The sequence below is a fragment of the Arachis stenosperma genome, chromosome 3 (assembly GCF_014773155.1).
Source record: "Arachis stenosperma cultivar V10309 chromosome 3, arast.V10309.gnm1.PFL2, whole genome shotgun sequence".
NCBI lineage: Eukaryota > Viridiplantae > Streptophyta > Magnoliopsida > Fabales > Fabaceae > Arachis > Arachis stenosperma.
This window is the reverse complement of record NC_080379.1, coordinates 91,511,807-91,531,072: the sequence shown is the minus strand read 5'-3', so window position 1 is coordinate 91,531,072 and position 19,266 is coordinate 91,511,807. Positions and strand designations below refer to the sequence as shown.

Below are 19,266 nucleotides of genomic sequence, written 5' to 3'. Positions count from 1 at the left end.
TTTTTTTGGCATATAAACTTAAAATTGATTTTTACCCTCTAATTGGAATTAATTGACCAAGGAATTGGCAATTAATGAATTTTAGAGGAGACTAGGAAGGTCTAAGGAATTAGGGTCTAGTCACATATAGTTTGCCATAAATTAAATCCTACATAATTAAAATAGTTAGTAAGAAAAGTTAATCCGGAAAAATAGATAACTCTGAAGCCTTAACTATCTTGTCATTATATTATTCCCAACTTATTTATTTGTCTGTGTTTAATGCTCTTTGAATACCAAAACACTCTTTTCTGCTTGCCTAACTAATCTTATCAAATACTATTGTTGCTTAATCCATTAATCCTCGTGGGATCGACCCTTACTCACGTAAGGTATTACTTGGTACGACCCGGTGCACTTGCTGGTTAGTAAGTGTGGATTATAAATTCTGCACCAGACTACGTCAAGGCGACCCATTGTCGCCGTTCTTGTTTGTTCTGGTGGTGGATGTGCTCAACAGGATGATCGGGGAGGCAGTTAGAAATGGTTGGATATCTCCTCTCTTAGTTGGTAGGGATAATATAGAGTTATCACACTTACAATTTGCTGATGACACTATACTATTCTGCCCACCGAAGGAGGAGACACGGAGAAACTATAAGAGGTTTTTGAGGTGCTTTGAAATGATGTATGGGTTGAGCATTAACTTTGAGAAGTCTAAATTGATCCCAGTGAACTGCAGCCAGGAGTGGGTTAATCGGATGTGCCAGCTACTGGGTTGTCAAGAGGCAGCTCTACCGGTAAGGTACCTTGGCATCAGCCTAGGAGCAAATCCGCGATTGTAAAAACTTGGAAACCGGTTATAGAAAAGGTGGAAGAGAAGCTCAGCTTGTGAAAAGCAAAGGAGGTTCTTATGGGGGAAGGATGATGGTCGACCTGGCATGGCCCTTGTGAAGTGGGAGCTGGTACAGACACCGAAGAAGCTAGGAGGATTGAGGGTGGGTGATGCGGTGGTCCGTAATTCGGCTTTACTGTTTAAATGGTGGTGGCAGTTCTCTAAGGAGGATTGTCCTCTATGGAAGAAGGTTGTATGCTCCTGCAATAACTTGGACCCAAATCACTTGTTGTCAACTCAGACATTACCGAAGAGGGGGGACCGTGGAAAGACATATGTTAAGTGTAAATAAGGGAGCAGCATGTCAAGCAAAAGATGATTGATGGCTTGGCTATGGAAGTAGGAGATGGAAGATCCACTAGATTTTGGGAGGATACATGGTTGCAATTGGGAGAGTTCAAAGACTCCTTTTCGAGACTCTTCTTAATTTCAAACCAAAGAGGATCAGTAATTGGGGATTGTGGGTTTTGGGATGGGATAGTGTGGGTGTGGCACTTACAGTGGAGAAGATAATTGAGACAATGGGAGACAGATACACTAAACTAACTGCTTAATATCTTGCAATCTGTAAGACTGATAGCGGATGTGCAAGACAGAGTGGTGTGAAAATTTGATAAGGAAGGCGTTTATTCTACTAATTCATTTGTGCAGGTTTTGCAGGAAGAGACTTTGGATGAGGAGCTTCTGAGATTCAGGTTCACAAAGGAGATATGGAAAGGTCTAGTTCCCCCTTGAGTGGAGCTGTGCGCGTAGTTTGTATTGGTAGGCCGAGTCAACACAAAGGACCGATTAAGTAGACTGGAAATCCTACAACAGAATGATGTGATGTGCATGCTGTGCAAGAAAGATGTTGAAAATATACATTTATTTATTATATGTGAGTACTCTTGGCAGGTGTGGTGTGCTTTGATCTCGGCGTTTGGACAGACATGGATTGTCCCTGATACGTTGAAAGAGCATTTTGAGAGTTGGAGATCCATACCAATGAGAAAAGAGTTGCGCAAGTATTGGCTAGTTGGATTCTTCTCAGTTATATGGATTATTTGGCTACGCAAAAATGATACCATCTTTCAGTGCAAGACAACAGGGATTGGTCACTGTGTGGAGCAATCATTCTCATGTGCTAAGGAATGGTGTTGTAAATAACTCATGTTGTTGATGGCTATGCCGGAGATGACATAGGAGTTGTTATGTTTTTATCGTTCTTGTCTTTGTTTTACAATGCTCCACTTGAGTCATCACTATCATTAGAGTCAGACTCACGTTTTGAGAACTCAGCTTCACCTCTCTTCCCACAAAGTCACAAACGACACATTCTACTCTTTAGAACTTAGTCTCAGTTTTTTGAAAAAAAAAATATTATTAAAAAATTACTATATTCTCAAAAATTTCAATTTTTTGTGTTCTTTTTTAGAGGTATTAAATGGACTGAAATTTTGTCTTTCAAGACTAAAATTTTAATTTAATTATCTAGTCATCAAATACAATATTCAATTTCAATCTCTCAGTCCCAAAAAATAAATGCAACCTAATAGACATCCAAAAGTTTCTAAACCATCTAAATGATCATTCAAAATCTAATACTCAAAAGAATTTATAATTTGACACTAAATTCAAATCACTTTGTAAAAGTACCTATAAACATAAAAAATCAATATATATATATATATATATATATATATATATATATATATATATCTACAGACAATATTCTAGTCGGTCGTATCGACGTCAGATTCGGCATTACTCATCCGAAAAAGTAACCAATCCTTACAATCTTTTATTCATTTAAAAAAGAGATCTTAACAATCTTCTTAAACAAAAGGGAACGACTATCCACCATCAAAGGTAGAACGACTTTAAAAGATGATTATTGACTCTACATCTACACTTATAAATAAATACATTGACACCGTTAGGTATAATTCGAACCCAATTTACTAAAAATCTGCCTAAAACCCTTACTAACTTAAGTATTAGAGTCACTTTCAAGTACCACCTCTTACCTCCTCACAAAGAACTCGAACAGCGACACCTCAATACCAGAAGACGTCGGATAAGTTTGGACCTCACATTTAAACCCAAATTCATCTGTTTCAAATAACCCTCAAAACAATATATATTTAACATAGAATTAAATTATATTTATATTTATATTTATTAACCATCACTCATCATAATTTAATCTATAGAATTAACAAAAACAGAATAAAACATTGAGTCGCCAATTTTTATATTCAAGACTATTTGATTATGCTGCTTTTAAAAAATCTGATTATTTTAGTAATTAAATTTCAATTTAAAAAATGTGTGTATAAACCTCGTATAAAAAAAAACACATACTTTGATTTAATAGTTAATCTCTAATATTGATAATGCATTTTAGAATGGACTAATAGTCACCTTGATCGTCTCTTTCGCATTCGATGCCTAAACAATACGTAACATGAAAAAATTGTTCAAATATAATAAATACCGAAATTAGGATTAAGTCTTAATAACAAAACATAATATATCATAATAATTTAATTTAATTTATTATATAAAATGACAGTTAGACACCAAAAAATATAAGATGACAGTTGCGGAAGGAAGAGAGCTGTGAGAATTGGACACACAAATGGTTGTCCTCCTTATATATGCACAATAGATAATATTTAAAAGATATAAAATAAAACAGCTACCTAGTTGACTTAATTATTACTAGGAGTCTAGGACAAGCCGACTAGGATTCACATAAATTCGTTAACGTAACGTCTCGTCAGTCGTCTCCTGCGGAAGCTAGCAGGTCTTGCCAACCGAGGAGGATGCTAACGATTTTATTTTCCATAATTAACTGATTTTATTCACACACGATGCTTTCTACTTTCTCACAACGCAGACTGGAGAATCATCTCAGCTAGCTCCTGCAAATAAAAAAAAGAAGACGATGATAAAACTACATTGTTACTCGTGCCGGATACACTTGCTAGCAAGTAATACAACGAGTAGATTTGGAGTTACCTGTTTGGCTGAAGCAACCTTGGGTTCTCCCCATTCCTTAGCTTTCTTCTCCAAAAAGTCAAAGTCAGCTTTACCAGCCTTTAATAAGGATTCAGTTAATTAGTTTACCACCAAAAGCATTGAGTAGAGAGTATATGACCAAATTGAGGAAGAATATTATATTGCATTACCTCTATTTGAGCACCGATTTCAGTGTCAAAACTCTGGTATCTCTTCCGAACAAGCTCAGCTAGAGTACCGTCCTTCAGGACACCATATCCAAAAGTATTTAGTTTGATTTTTAGGAGATATTAAAAGGAAGCTTTTAAATAGATTTTCCAACTTTGTGCATTATAAGAGAACCAAATATAGAAGGAAGTTAAATGGAATCACCTCAATTAGCGTAGCAGCATTCCTGAGGCCGCGGGCCATTGTATCCATACCGATGATGTGGGCAATGAATAAGTCATCAACATCTGTGCTCTCTCTCCGCCTATCACATTGTGGGAAAGTTGAGAAGAGAAAATATGTTACATGATAACAGTATCAGATTTATAGAAAATTAGTCTATAACAAGTTAATTTAACAGATGCAAAAGATCAATTATGCTAAAAGCTTAAGCAGTTGATGACCTAAGAATCGCTTTAAATCACTTATTGTGCCGTCTCACGCAAAATAGCACTTCGAAATTGAAATGTGGAACATGCAAAATTGATTTTAGCATACAATTGTTGACCAGTTGCTCATATTCCCTTGAATGCTTTTGTGAAAGAAAAAAAATTCTGATTGATCTATAATGAGATCAGTTAGATTGACGAAATTCATCGCACATAAAAAGTTACTTGTCAATGGTATAGTATAATATGAAACAGAAAAGACGGTGCAATACTCACAATTTGGCGTCAAAGTTGAATCCGCCTCGTGCAATTCCACCCTGACAAATGAAAATAAATAAATCAAATGATATTACAATTCTACAACAAAGCAACATTTCATGATGTAAACTAAGGAGCAGGCACTAGCATACATTTTTAATCACACTGAGCATAATCATTGTTGCTTCTTGAATATCCACTAGAAACTGATCTGTGTCCCAACCTGCAGTAACAAGGTTCGAGTCCATTCCAGCTTTTTATCAGCAGACACAACTTTTTATATTTATATGCTGTTCTTAAATAAAAGAAATGAATTCACACATACCAACTTGAGGATCACCAGTGTTTGCATCAATATTACCCAATAGTCCATTAATCCTTGCAGTTTCAAGTTCATGGTGACAACTACCACATATAGGCAATAAAAAACGATGAACAACCCCATAATTTCATTTATAAAAATAATTAATAAATTTAAAAGTCAGAATACAGACAACAAACTCTAACATAATCACAATATAAAGTAAGGCTCACCTATGTCCCGATAAGGTGGCATGGTTGCACTCAATGTTGAGTTTGAATTCCCCTAAAGAGCAAAGTTGTGAAAATATGTTATGATGTATTATAAAAAGTTTAGAATGAATGATATTACTGACAATATTTTAAAGTTTTATAATGATTAATGAACTTTCAATCCCGCTACATCTACACTCTATATTTATAATAAACACTGTTTTGACACCAGTATTTTCTTAACAACCAAACACGTGTTCTCTTTATTTTGTTAATTAAACAATAATTTAAATACACAATTAATTAGTACAGGTGTCAAGAATGTTTGGTGTATGAATGGTTTTTTCTGAACTTTTCCAGAGTTATTAAAGTTGGCACCCAAGCATTAACTGAAATCATGCTAGAGAAAGGTCACAGCCAACACATCTAGGTGTGACTGCAGGCTGCAGAGCATGGTGGGATTCGGTATCTAATAGCAATGTGTGGAACTTGATCCCAACATTGGAATTAGGTAACTCTAGTGCCAAAGTTTAAAGGGCCTTCGGGGTGTGTTTCTCACAAGGATATCAAAATGCTTTCCAGCTTCAAAGAGAAAGTGGAGTACTTGCAGGGAAGTATTTAGAGCAAAGGCAACCAATAAATTAGTAAACAGTGAAATAACATTAAAGCTCCTTATTTTAATGAGAATGCACATTTTGAAAAACTAGTATTGTTTGTCAAGATCAAATTTGTGGTTGAAAGACACCAGTTTCATGTGGTTCATGGGTTCTTTTGGAAGCCAGATATAAATATTACCTATAAGTCCATACTTGCGCAAGAAATTAGCGGTGGTTGCAGCATCCCAGTCATACCTGGACAAAAGAAGTTTGAATAAAGAGTAATGTATGTGTAAAGTTTACAGACTGAATAGACAAGTAAGAAGCGCACTGGTGTTTTGTAGGTTCTTGTGGCTTGGGTTCAATCAGCAGTGTCCCTGAAATCAAATTTCCAAAAATGAATTGCATAATACAATCAGAAAATCATGATGCTTGCGAGGAATTTCAGCATCTTACCATTGAATCCAATCTTCTTCTTGTATGCAACAGCAGCTTCAAAGAACCTAGCCTGCATATCAGATGAAAATAGCTAAACGCCAAACACCATTGATATATTATTTATCCAAACTGGTGATGTTCTTGGTGCAAATATGCAACAAACACCATTGTAAAGCAAAAATAATCAAGTTTCCTACAAGGCTTCATGCTCCAGGGTACCTTTTTTACCCAACTATCTTTACACTTCTTCATTTTAAAGGTCATTTCTTATAAATCATTTACTTATACAGGAAAGAAAAAGGTGATCTAAACAAACATTCAAATCAAAGATAAAACGATTACGAACCAAATGATTAAGTTCTCGTTCCATATCCGTGTTCAATAGGGATTGATAACCCTCACGGCCACCCCAGAAAACATAATTTTCTCCCTCCAAATAATGTGTGACCTGCAACACATTTGAATTAAGAAATGGCAAGAATTCAAACTTGATGAGCTTTGTTGACGTGTACATAGGGAATATACCTCCAAGGCTTTCTTCACTTGTGCAGCAGCATATGCATATACACCTAACTCAGAGCTGTAAAACCAGTCGATTTTGTGAGACATGAATCCAATCAGAATGAGAAAATCATGTACGGGTCTGATGGCCTACCTAGTAGCAGCACCATGCATGTAACGAGGATGCATAAACAATTGAGCAGTTCCCCATAGAACTTTTTTCTTACTCTGAAGTCAAACAAATTAAGAAATTATTACATGCCAGTAGTTCTTTACGCAAACTGTAAAATGTAGGCCTATTTGGACTAATTCAATGACAAAAACTTTGCATATTTGACTAGAACTAGGAACATAATAAGAAAAAAACATGTTTGTGTTTTGTCTTTTAATGATGATATCCTTCTAAAATCATCTTAATTTCAAACAACAATGACACATAATTTAATGAATTATCAATTTTCATTCTAAGATAACACAATGAAAACAGAATATGCACCATAAAGCATAAGATATAATTAGCAATTAATTAATTTCTTCCTAGCTCCAAATTACACAGATTAGATATTAGAAATGGAATGAAAAATTAATCCTTGCTCATTCTGCTAGAATGCTTGAAATAATGTATAATGTATATCAAATTTAATAAATACCGACCTGGCTATTCATCTAAAATTACCTGCATCTGAAGTTCTTTGGCAAGGGCAACCACTTCATCCAAGTTTGCATTAGCTTCCTGTGATAAACAAAAGTGTAATCCTAGCTCAAAAAGCACATGCAATTCATAATACAGATAGCAGACTTTTAAGGCTCAGTTTGACATGGAGGTATAAATGAGAAAGGAAATTCTGAATTAAATATATGAGAAGAATTTTTCATAATCTAGAAGAGAAAATCCGAATGCTACACAAAATGGATGAGGACATTATATTATATTACATAGCCTCCCATAATTCATTGCCACTATTAATCTACTAATTACACATAACTGCTGTCTAGAACTTAAACTCACCTCCAGAGTTTCTCCATCAGGGGCTATATCACGGTCGTGGAAGCACCACCAATCAACTCCAAGTTTGTTTATAAACTCAAAGTTTGCTCGCACTGTATCACCGGACAGAAGATTATCTCATGCCAAATACAAATCTACCATTATACGTATCAAATTGGAAAGAGTCATTGATTATCATACTTCTTCTTTTAGCCATTTTCAAAGAATTGGTACCATCTTCCCACGGCCAGTATTTGGTAGGTGCACCAAACGGGTCTGCACCTGTTCCACGGAAAGTGTGCCAAAATGCAACACTAAATCTGAACCAATCCTGCATTTACAGAATGAATCACACCCATAAGCAAATCGAATAATAAAAATATAAACAAATGTTGCACAAGTCTTGGAATAAATGAAAATAATAAACCAACCTTCATTTTCTTCCCAAGAATTTCTTCTTCTGCGTTATACCATTTAAATGAAAGCGGATTCTTGCTAGAGGGACCCTGAAAGATCAATATATGCATCAACAAATAACACATGCTAATTAATTATGACAAACCAAACTAGCATAAAGAAACAAGCTGCGCAGCAGAGACTCAAAGTAGCTGCCGCATCCGTATTCGATACGCATCCTACAAGATGCTTTGCAGATTCATTTAGATACTTCTAATTAAATTTTATAAAATTTTGTTTAAGTTTTTCTAACTTAAATATACATAAAAACAAAAAGTCCATAATAATCATAATTAATAATCAATTAACAATATGAAAAGTGGATTTTAGTGCATTTATACTACTTAATACGAATATAAAAGCAATATTTCACTCTTTTTATACTCTAGCCATATTGTATATTGCTATATTACAATTTTTAAAATTGTTGTATCCACGTTTCAGTATCATATCATATCCGTATTTCATAGTTGTGCCCATGCTTCATAGGAAACAAAACTCATCAGTCAAGTGACATTTTCTCATAAATAATATTTCACCTCTATGATAAATACGAAAAAAAAGCTACTTTTGTTCAGAAAATAAAAAAAGAAACAAGAAACAGAAACCAGGAATAAATAAAATGTCTACCTCATATTTGATTTTGTTAATGCCAGGAAAGAATTCACCCTCCCAATCTGAATCGTCACATTTACCGACATTTTCAGCAGGGCAAGTTTGAGATTCACCAATCTAATTCCAGTCAAACAACAGAATCAATTTCCATATGTCACGTCTCATACAAAAACTGATTTAAGATTATTTAAAACAAGAAATTAACTGCTTTTACCACTGCATAAGTGATGGCTTGTAAGCAAAGAAGGAGCAGAAATATTCCCCACGCTTTCATTTTGATAGATTTCAAGCAAATACCTGCTACAAGGATGCCAATTTAACACCAGGAAGATATCAGAGTAACAAAATATTGTTCCAAAAAAAAGGTGAAAAAGGAGCAACTGAACAAGATTTTGACAAAAACAGGGTTCTTAAAAATGGACCAGACATGAAAGGCTGGGATTCAACTGGATTAGGCGGATTATAATAAAGTAATATATTGAATTTTTATATTTATATATAACAAAGACAGCCTGGTGCATACACATCCGCGTTAACGTAGAGTTCGGAAAAAGGCCGCATCCAAAGGATGTATGTAGGCTATATAAATAAAAACATGAAACAAATATGAGAGAGAGAGAGAGATTTCCAAAAAATAGAAAATAATCCTACATCATTCATACTGGAATGAAAAAAAAAATCTTGAAACATGAATTCATATGTTCAAATTTATTCAGAAACTCCAAAATCCAAAAAAAAAATTGCATAAATGCAAGTAAATCATCATCGTCAATTCATCCTGTATCAAGCTATATCTTAAAAAAATATAGAAAGCTGGAATTGTTCCTGCTCTGATGTTAAAGATGGATCCAAATTTTCACGTAGCACATGTGTGCCTTGTTCGTGAGCAGATTTCATTCTTTGTTCCCAAGGCGGAACAGAGTATCAATGATATAAGCAGTTTCAATTAACTCAGGATTTTAAAGAACAATAAAGAACAATATTTTAAATGCATAAACATAAACTGCACAAATAACTAAACATTACTGAACACTAGTAGGCAGTAACCAACATATATATTGCATAAAACTATGCGTCATTTGAATAATAATAATAATAATAACAATCTCCATCAGAATATATATGCACAGAAAGAGGTCATTGTCTAAAAGATGCATTAAAATTATGATAGTCAGTCCTTATTTGCTTTTATTCGAATACAAATATCAGCAGAGTATATATCATATATTAGTATATTCTATTTAGAATAAAAAATAAAAGAAACACACGGCTTACCTTGCAGGAAGACAGCGTAGAAGATGATGCAGCAAGCAGGGAGGCGTCTGAGTGGGAAAGAGAGCGAGTGAGGACTCAGCTGCGAAAGGGAGCAAGAGAGAACTGAGCTGCGAGGGGGCAAATTGGCAAAAGGAGATGGGAGATTAGAAACAAGTTAGGGTTCTCGGGTACCGATACACAAGCCAAACCAAATCAGTGCTAGGATTTTTTTTTTTAATCAATCCTAAAAATTTATATAATTTATAAACAAATATGCTAACTACAAAATATTATATTAAACTAAATAAAATTATCAATTTTTATCTTTATATTTATCTTTATTTTTATTTTTATTTTTATTTTTATAATAATATAAATAAAAAGACTTTTTGCTTATATGGCGCTCATCTTTATTTTTAATCTTTAAAATAATACAAATAAAAAGACTTTTTGCTGACACGACGCTCATACATTGAGTTTAGAAATTTATTTACTTATGTGGTGTTATTATAAGTTTTTAAATTTTTATTTCTAAATTATAACCTATTATTTATTTATTTATTTATAGTAATACAAATAGAAAGACTTTTTATTGACATGGCACTCATACATTGAATTTGAAAATTTATTTGTTTAGGTGTGTTAATATAAACTTTTAAATTTTTATTTATAAATTATAACTTATTATTTACAGGTTGTTATTTTTTAAATTTTTAAATACGTTTTCTTAGATGATTAGATATTTAATTTTAATATTGTTGAATTAATTATTTGTTTAGGTGTCGTCACAAAAAATTTTTAAAAATTATAAATTATTATTTGCTTAGGGTGTTTACTAGAATTTTTTAAAATTTTATTTATAAATTATCAATTATTATTTGATTGAGTTGTTACTTTTTTTATTTTAAATTATTTGTTTTGGTAGATTGTTTTGCTTAGATTGTTATTTTTTAAAATTTAAGTTATCTGCTTAGATTATTCTAAATAAGTTCACGTAATTATTGATTATTATAGTTACCTCATATTTCTAAGCTAATAAATTAAAAATTTTGAAAAAAACTAATCTAAATTTACTTTAATTTAAATTTATTCCTAAATTAATAAGTTTACATAATTATTGTGATTTTTGAAAAAATTGTTTTATTTAAACAAACTAAATAGAAAAATAAAAGAATCAGTTCACGTAATAACAATAATAATTCTATTTAAATAACTAAATAAAAAGATACTTTTATCATTTTTTGAACTAAGAGTGAATTAGTTTTATCACTTAGGATTTATAACTAAGTGCGAACAGGAGTGGAGCTACATACTGGGAAAGGGGGGCAACGGTTCCTCCTAATTTTAATTTTTTACATGTAAATTATATGTAAATTTCAGTTTAGCCCTCCTTAAAAATTTATTTTAATATTATTTTATTGTATAAATAATTTTAGCCCCCCTCTAATATTTTTTCTAGCTCCGCCTCTGAGTGCGAATAAAATTTAACTTAATAATAATTAAGAGCTATGCTAGGGGCCAGCAATATTTGTGATTGGTAGCTATCAACTAACCATCAATGATGATTTGATGGTGTGAGATTTCATCCAATGGTATAAGTAGTCAATTAGTTTTCGTGTAACAATAATAATTTAGTTTGCATTATATTATCTTTTAGTTAGTTGTTAAGATTTATATTTTAAATTCAAATTAAAATTAATTAAGTTTCAGAAAATTCTAATTATGAGTCAACTATAAAAATATGAATTAGAGATGCATAGTACCACATCTCCTTTACTTAGTACAATTAATTACTCCTTTTAAAATTTTTCTATCTTTTTTTAATGGAGGTTCGTATTCACAAAATTGTTAAGATTAATTGTAAAGTTGATAATTTGTGTGTACGTATACGAGTGATAAGATTATGAATACTAATGAATTACAAAAATTTTTCATTTTCATACACAATTAAGATGGTTTGGCTTGATAAAAACGTGAGTTTTCTATCATTTTTTAAATAATATTAAATTTATATTATTAATATTTCTTCTATTTTGTGATTAGATTAAATGAGTTTTATATTTTAAAATTAATATTTGTTTTATATCTTATATAATTGCTAATTAAGAAAGTATACTTAGGCTTGTTTTGGTAAAGCTTTTTTGAAGAGGTGTTTGTACTTTTTAAAAGCTCAAGTTCCTTATTTTGTATTTGGTAAATAAAAAACACTATGTGCTTATGCTTGCAGCTTTTAAAAGATTGATGTACTTTTGAAAGCACCTAAGATAGAGCTTTTCAAAGTTGGTTTGTGCTTTTCAAAATTGAAAAGCCTAAAAGTTGATTTGTGCTTTTCAAAATTTAAAAGTCTAATATAACCTGGGTATGTCTAAAATGAGCAAAACAATTATGTGCTTATTGGATATACCACATTTATATAGACCATTATATTATATTAGATAGAAATCAAAGATTTTTTTTTTTACCAAAGATATGAGACTCGAACCCGCAACCTCTTAATTGAGTATAGGGAGATTATGCCATTTGAGCTATAATTCACTCTCTACTTTCTCAGTTCTGGTGGGGACAAAAGGTTCTGAAAGGAGGATAAATTTGATTAGCTGGGACACTATGACTCGCCCACGAAAAGAAGGAGGCCTTGGATTTAAAGATCTCAGAATCCAAAATCTGGCGCTTTTAGGCAAACAGTTTTGGCGACTTGTAACACAGCCTACTTCCTTATTATCCAAAATCTTAAGAGGTAAATACTTTAGCAATGGTAATGCTATAACGGCAGAAATTGGAGTCTTACCTTCTTGGGGATGGAGGAGCATACTGGAAGGCCGAAAGATTGTTGAAAAAGGTCTTAATTGGGCTGTGGGTACTGGTGAGGATATCCGAACCTTTGAGGATCCTTGGCTGCCTCCTCCGTATCCTTTAATGATTTCTGACATGCCAAATAGACAGGCTATTTCTGAGTTGTTTCCAAAAGTTAAAGATCTAATTACTGAAGATAGAAATTGGAATCAGAATCTTATTCAAGAACTATTTCCCCAAGACGTTGCAAACAGGATTTTGTCAGTTAAAATTCAGCAGAGTAGGGACAAATTGCAATGGGATTTGAACAAATCCAAGCAATATGATACAGCTTCAGGTTACAAAATTGGCTATTTATTTTACCATCCGCCTATGGAGCTTTGCCCTAATTATATGCAACAGAAAAAGCCGTGGATTGATCTATGGAAGTTGAACTTGCCTCACAAAATTAAGCTATTTATTTGGAAAGCTCTCCATGGCCGACTTCCGGTGCTTGCTCAAATTCATCACCGCATCCCATATATATCACCAATATGCCCTTGCTGTCATGAAGCAACGGAAACAGTCACTCATTGTTTGATCGATTGCTCTAGAATTAAAGACGTATGGTCTCAGAGTTATCTTCGTGACTGTCTTCCCCCTCAGAGTTCTAACGACTTTTGGACATGGTGGACTGCATCAACAGAGATACTTAACCGGTTGAAGAATGCTGACCGTAATCCTCAATTGCTTGCCATCATTTGCTGGAACTGCTGGAAAGCTCGCAACCAGTTGATTTTTGAAGGTTCTACTTCTATGCCGTCTGCCATTCTAGCAAGCTCTGTCAAGTTGCTCCGTGAAATTCAAAGACCTCCCAGTTTAGGTCGTCATCTCCATGAGACAAGCTCTTAGGTGCATTCAATTTGATTTATCATTATTTCTTCTTTAAGATTTTTCTTCGTTTTTCGACCACGCACCGTTGGATGAATACCTTCAGTGTAGTGTTTTTGGGAAATCCCCACCTTTTATTATGTTGTCCTACTTTTGGACATCTTTGTATTTCATTTTTTAATAATTAATGAAATATAACCTATTATCTTTGGAAAAAAAAGATAGAAATCAAAGATTAATATAAAAGAAGAACATTGATAGACTCCAATAAATACAGAATATTCTAGTACATAATTAAATGTTTTAAATGACAATACTTTAATATACAATATTGTAAATAGCAACAAAATCTTTTATTTTTAAATAATTAAATATAAAATACATAAATACAAAATATATGAGTATTTTTTATTCATTATGATTAATTATTAAGCAAAAAATTTTATAATATCAAAAAATTATATTAAAATAATATTTTAAACTGTAAAATAAAAATATAAAATAATTAAAATTTTATTTTATATTATTTGATAAATAATTAGATTATTATATTCAAAATTTATTAATTAACTACTTTTGTTAAAGATATTATTATATAATATAATTTTTCATCAAAATATTTTAAAAATATTAACTTTTTCATTTTTTTCAATTCCTTTTAAAAAAATAGAATAAATAATATAATTCTAAATACATGCCTATCACATTATATATTTAAAAAATTATTAGGTATTTGTAGAGAATATAGACACTAGTGAAGTTACATAGGGTATGCTATCACTATAAATATAGAACCTTTAGTGTAAACAAATGATCACTCTGTAACAATTTTAGATCAATATTACTCATCTCAAAAATTAATCTCTACTCTCTCTTTCTTTCAATTGCTTTCAACTCTTTCACTTTTTCATCATTTTCACATGGTATCCAAAGCATTGGTTTGATCCATGGCTTTACCTGTGAATTCAGCAAATCAAAAAAATTTTCTTGCTCCTATCTTGGATAAGCTTGAAGAAACAAATTTTGTTACATGGCAGCAACAAGCACTCTTCACAATCAAAGGACAGAATCTGGAAGATCACATAATTGAAGGGAAGGTGCCTGCTAAATTTGAATTTGAAGAAACAAAGACTGCTGGCATGATTTCTTCAATATATTCAGAATGGATGCAACAAGACTATAATCTGTGTTCTTGGTTCTTAGCATCTGTCGATTCTTCCTTCAAGAATCGAATTGTTCATTGTAAATCAGCATTGGAGATTTGGCAGAAACTTCAAGATTATTCTGCAGAATCAACTAAAACAAAGATCAAGCAATTGAAGAATCAATTGAAGATCACCAAGAAAAAGAACCTTACCATATCTGAATATTTGTCAAAAATCAAGAAAATTGCAGACTCGTTAATAGCAATTGGTTTTCATCTTAGCAATGAAGATTACATTGAGACTATTTGTGAAGGCTTGCCAGAAGAGTTTTCTAGCTGCATCAGCCTCATCCAAACTAAACCTGAATTGTTTAGCTTGGGAGAGGTCGCAAATCTCCTGGTATCTCATGAAGACACCATTGAAAAATTCAAACAGAATTCTTTAACAATGGTTCAAGCAAATCTTGCTCAAACAACTTTTCCAAATCCAAGAAACCCTAATCGTCCCTATGGAGGTAGAAGGGGTGCTAGAGGTGGAAGATTCTCTCGTGGAGGCAGAAGCTCTTGGCAACTCAATAATAGGCAGATTTGTCAGGTTTGTAGTAGAATTGGACACACTGCCCTTCAATGCTTCTTTCGATTTGATCATAATTACCAGGGAATTTCTACTACAAATTCGTCAAACTCCTCCCCATCAATCAATCAACCAACTCCTCCACCAGCTTCATTTCATCAACCACAATCATTTCTTGCATCTTCTTCTCCAAATTCAGATATGTCATGGTATCCTGATTCTGGTGCCTCTCACCACCTCACCAATGACACATCCAGTTTGATTTCACCCTCAGATTACACAGGACCTGATCAATTATACATAGCCAATGGTTCAGGTTTGCCTATCTTTAAATCTGGTTATTCATATATTCAGAATTCATCCAACAATCATGTTTTCATTTTAAAGAATCTTTTGCATATCCCTCAAATAGCTAAAAATTTAATTAGTGTTTCAAGATTCTGTTTGGACGATAATGTCTTCTTTGAATTTCATCCATTTCATTGTGTGGTTAAATCACAGGATACCAAGCAGGTGCTCCTTCAGGGACAACTTAAACATGGGCTATATGTGTTTGATCAATTTTGTGTTCCAAAACCATGTTATGACAATTTAAACTTTCATGCCTTTTTTGGCCACTTGTAGGACAAATTTGGAGTTGTGGCATAAACGCATAGGTCATCAATCTCCAATTATTGTTGAATCTGTTCTTAAAAAGTGTAATCTTCCATTTTCTAATACAGTTGATTCAGCATCTTTTGTTTGTGAAGCATGTTGTAAAGGAAAAATGCATACTTTACCTTTTTCCTATTCTGAAACCACTTATACTGCACCCTTACAATTGGTTTTCTTGGATGTTTGGGGCCCTGCTCCTTCTATATCTCGTTCTGGTTTTCGTTATTACTTGAGTATTGTAGATGCCTTCACTAGATACACATGTATTTACTTATTGACTACCAAGTCTCAATTGCTTACTATCTTACAACAATACAAATCTATGATGGAAACTCAGACAGGTCAAATTCTTAAATCTATTCAAACGGATAATGCTAAAGAATTCTTATCAAATGAATTCAAAACCTTTCTCAATACTAATGGCATCATTCATAGATTGTCATGCCCTCATACTCACCAGCAACAAGGGGTTGTAGAGAGGAAGCATAGACATATTTGTGAAATAGGACTTACCCTACTTGCTGCTGCCCATTTGTCAATGGAATATTGGGAGGATGCCTTCTTGACTGCTACTTTTCTTATCAATCGATTGCCCACTAGGATACTTAATATGAAATCACCCTTTGAGGTTCTTCATTTCAAGCCTCCTGATTATTCTATTTTGAAGGTTTTTGGGTGTGCTTGTTTTCCAAACTTAAGACCCTTTAATAAACATAAATTAGCCTATAGGTCTGAACAATGCATTTTTCTTCGTTATGCTCCTTTCTCAAAAGGTATTAAATGTTTAAAACAAGATGGTACAGTTGTTATTGCACGTAATGTTATTTTTTATGAGAATATTTTTTCTTTTCCGTCATTTTTTCATAAGAATGTTGTCTCTAATTCATCACAAACCTCTTTTTATGAGCATGAGATGTTGTTACCTCAGATTCCTGTTTCAAATTCTCCTACATCGCAGTTACCTTGTACCCAAAGTTCAACTCCACCTACTTCAACTATACTTCCTACCTCTAATACAAATTCCCCTCCTTTAACTAACAATGCTTCATCAACTGTTACTCAATCACCTTCTGAGACGGTTACTACAGATTCTGCACCAGTATCAATTTCTGGTGCTGAAATTGGGCCTCCAAGGTTACCTATTATAGAATCTTCATCTTCTCACAATACTCATGCTATGGTAACTCGTTCCAAGTCAGGTATCTCTAAGCCTAAGGCTCTTATTGCACATTCTAATTATCTTGACTTGATTAATAATGTTCCCAGGACAGTTTCTCAAGCTATGCACTCCTCTCATTGGCTTCAAGCCATGAAGGAGGAATATACTACTCTCATGAAAATCAAAACTTGGCATTTAGTCCATCCACCACCCAATTCCACCATTATTGGGTCTAAATGGGTGTTTGCCATTAAGCGTGGACCTGATAACTCTATTAAAAAATATAAGGCTCGCCTTGTGGCCAAAGGATGCCATCAAATTGAGGGCATTGATTATTCTCAAATCTTTAGCCCGGTCATTAGGCCAACAACGATTAGAGTCATTTTATCTTTGGCTTTATCTAAAGGTTGGCCTCTTAGGCAATTTGATTTCAACAACGCATTTCTCAGTGGAGATCTAACTGAGAACGTGTACATGGCATCACCTCCTGGCCTCTTTAATTCTGATTCTGACTTAGTATGTAAACTTGATAAGGCCATTTATGGTCTCAAGCAGGCTCCCAGGGCCTGGTTTTCTAAACTGTGCAGTACTCTATCCATATTTGGTTTTCGAAATACTTCATCTGATCCTTCTTTATTTGTTCGTTTTACAACTTCTTCTACTCTTTTTCTTCTTGCTTATGTTGATGACATAGTCATCACAGGTAATGATAAATCTGAAATAGAGTCTATTATCTCTCAATTGAATCAAATATTCTCTTTAAAGGACTTAGGGACACTGCATTATTTTTTAGGCATGCAATTTAATTTTTTGCCTTCAGGAGACTTACATATCTCACAAACTACTTATATTTGTGATCTTCTTAAAAAGGCATCCATGGATAAGTCACGTTCAATGCCCACACCTATGCTTTCTTCTGAAAAACTAACACTGCAGGGTTCAAATTCCTTTCATGATCCTACTCTCTATCGATCAATAGTAGGAGGCCTTCAATATGCAACTCTCACACATCCTGAAATTGCATATTCAGTCAACAAAGTTAGCCAATTCATGCATTCACCCATGATTCATCATTGGAAGGCAGTCAAACACATTTTGCGTTATCTCTCACGTAAGATTAATTATGGTATTCAATTTTCTAAATCCTCTGATCTTCGTCTTCTTGCCTTTTCAGATGCCAATTGGGCCATGGACCTTGATGATCAACGTTCAACAAGTGGCTACTGTATTTACCTTGGGTGCAATCCAATCTTTTGGAGCAGCCGAAAGCAAAAAGCTGTAAGTCGTTCGTCTATTGAGGCAGAGTATCGTTGCCTCGCAGACACTGCAGCTGAGTTAGTTTAGGTTCAAAAGCTTCTACGAGAACTTCGTGTTACTTCTCCAGTTGCTCCCACTTTGTTTTGTGACAATTTAGGTGCTGTTCTTCTTGCTGCAAACCCAGTTATGCATAGCAGAAGCAAGCACTTCGAAGTTGATCTCCATTTCGTTCGTGATCATGTTTAAAGAGGATTGCTAAACATTGTTCACATACCTTCTCATGCTCAAGTCGCTGATATTTTGACGAAACCATTACCAGCTCCCTCATTTACTGTGTTCATGGACAAACTAAGGGTGCAACCAAATCCCACCCTTAGTTTGAGGGGGGTGTAGAGAATATAGACACTAGTGAAGTTACATAGGGTATGCTATCACTATAAATATAGAACCTTTAGTGTAAACAAAGGATCACTCTGCAACAATTTTAGATCAATATTACTCATCTCAAAAATTAATCTCTGCTATCTCTTTCTTTCAATTGATTTCAACTCTTTCACTTTTTCATCATTTGCACAGTATTTTCTGACAAAAAGCAAAACATGATATTCTATGATACTATCAGGTTGCCCAGAGTGCGTTTGTCTTATAGTGAATTATGAAATGACGAAAGTGTCCATCATTGTACAAGTGTATTAACGTAATTAACACATTAAAATATAATTA

At 33.4% G+C, this 19,266-nt stretch overlaps 1 protein-coding gene across 3 annotated transcripts; it reads right to left on the bottom strand.

Moving 5' to 3' along the window:
- Positions 1–3,368: 3,368 nt before the first annotated feature.
- Positions 3,369–10,326, bottom strand: LOC130969017 (xylose isomerase-like). Of its 3 annotated transcripts, XM_057894569.1 has the most exons (22): positions 10,114–10,251; positions 9,362–9,417; positions 9,053–9,138; positions 8,854–8,955; positions 8,199–8,273; positions 7,969–8,098; positions 7,789–7,880; positions 7,456–7,512; positions 6,934–7,007; positions 6,804–6,858; positions 6,625–6,726; positions 6,297–6,348; positions 6,172–6,217; positions 6,040–6,095; positions 5,266–5,317; positions 5,057–5,136; positions 4,884–4,954; positions 4,750–4,790; positions 4,250–4,349; positions 4,048–4,119; positions 3,878–3,955; positions 3,369–3,780 (listed from the first exon to the last, which is right to left on the bottom strand). In XM_057894569.1, exons 2-22 carry the CDS (start codon positions 9,363–9,365, stop codon positions 3,745–3,747), a joined length of 1,461 nt encoding a protein of 486 aa, XP_057750552.1. In that variant the 5' UTR covers positions 9,366–9,417; positions 10,114–10,251; the 3' UTR covers positions 3,369–3,744. The 3 variants fall into 3 exon arrangements, with proteins under 3 accessions (XP_057750552.1, XP_057750550.1, XP_057750551.1); XM_057894567.1 differs by lacking the exon at positions 9,362–9,417 and having other exon boundaries at positions 9,053–9,135; positions 10,114–10,326; XM_057894568.1 differs by lacking the exon at positions 9,362–9,417 and having other exon boundaries at positions 10,114–10,309.
- Between the last annotated feature and the right edge of the window lie 8,940 nt (positions 10,327–19,266).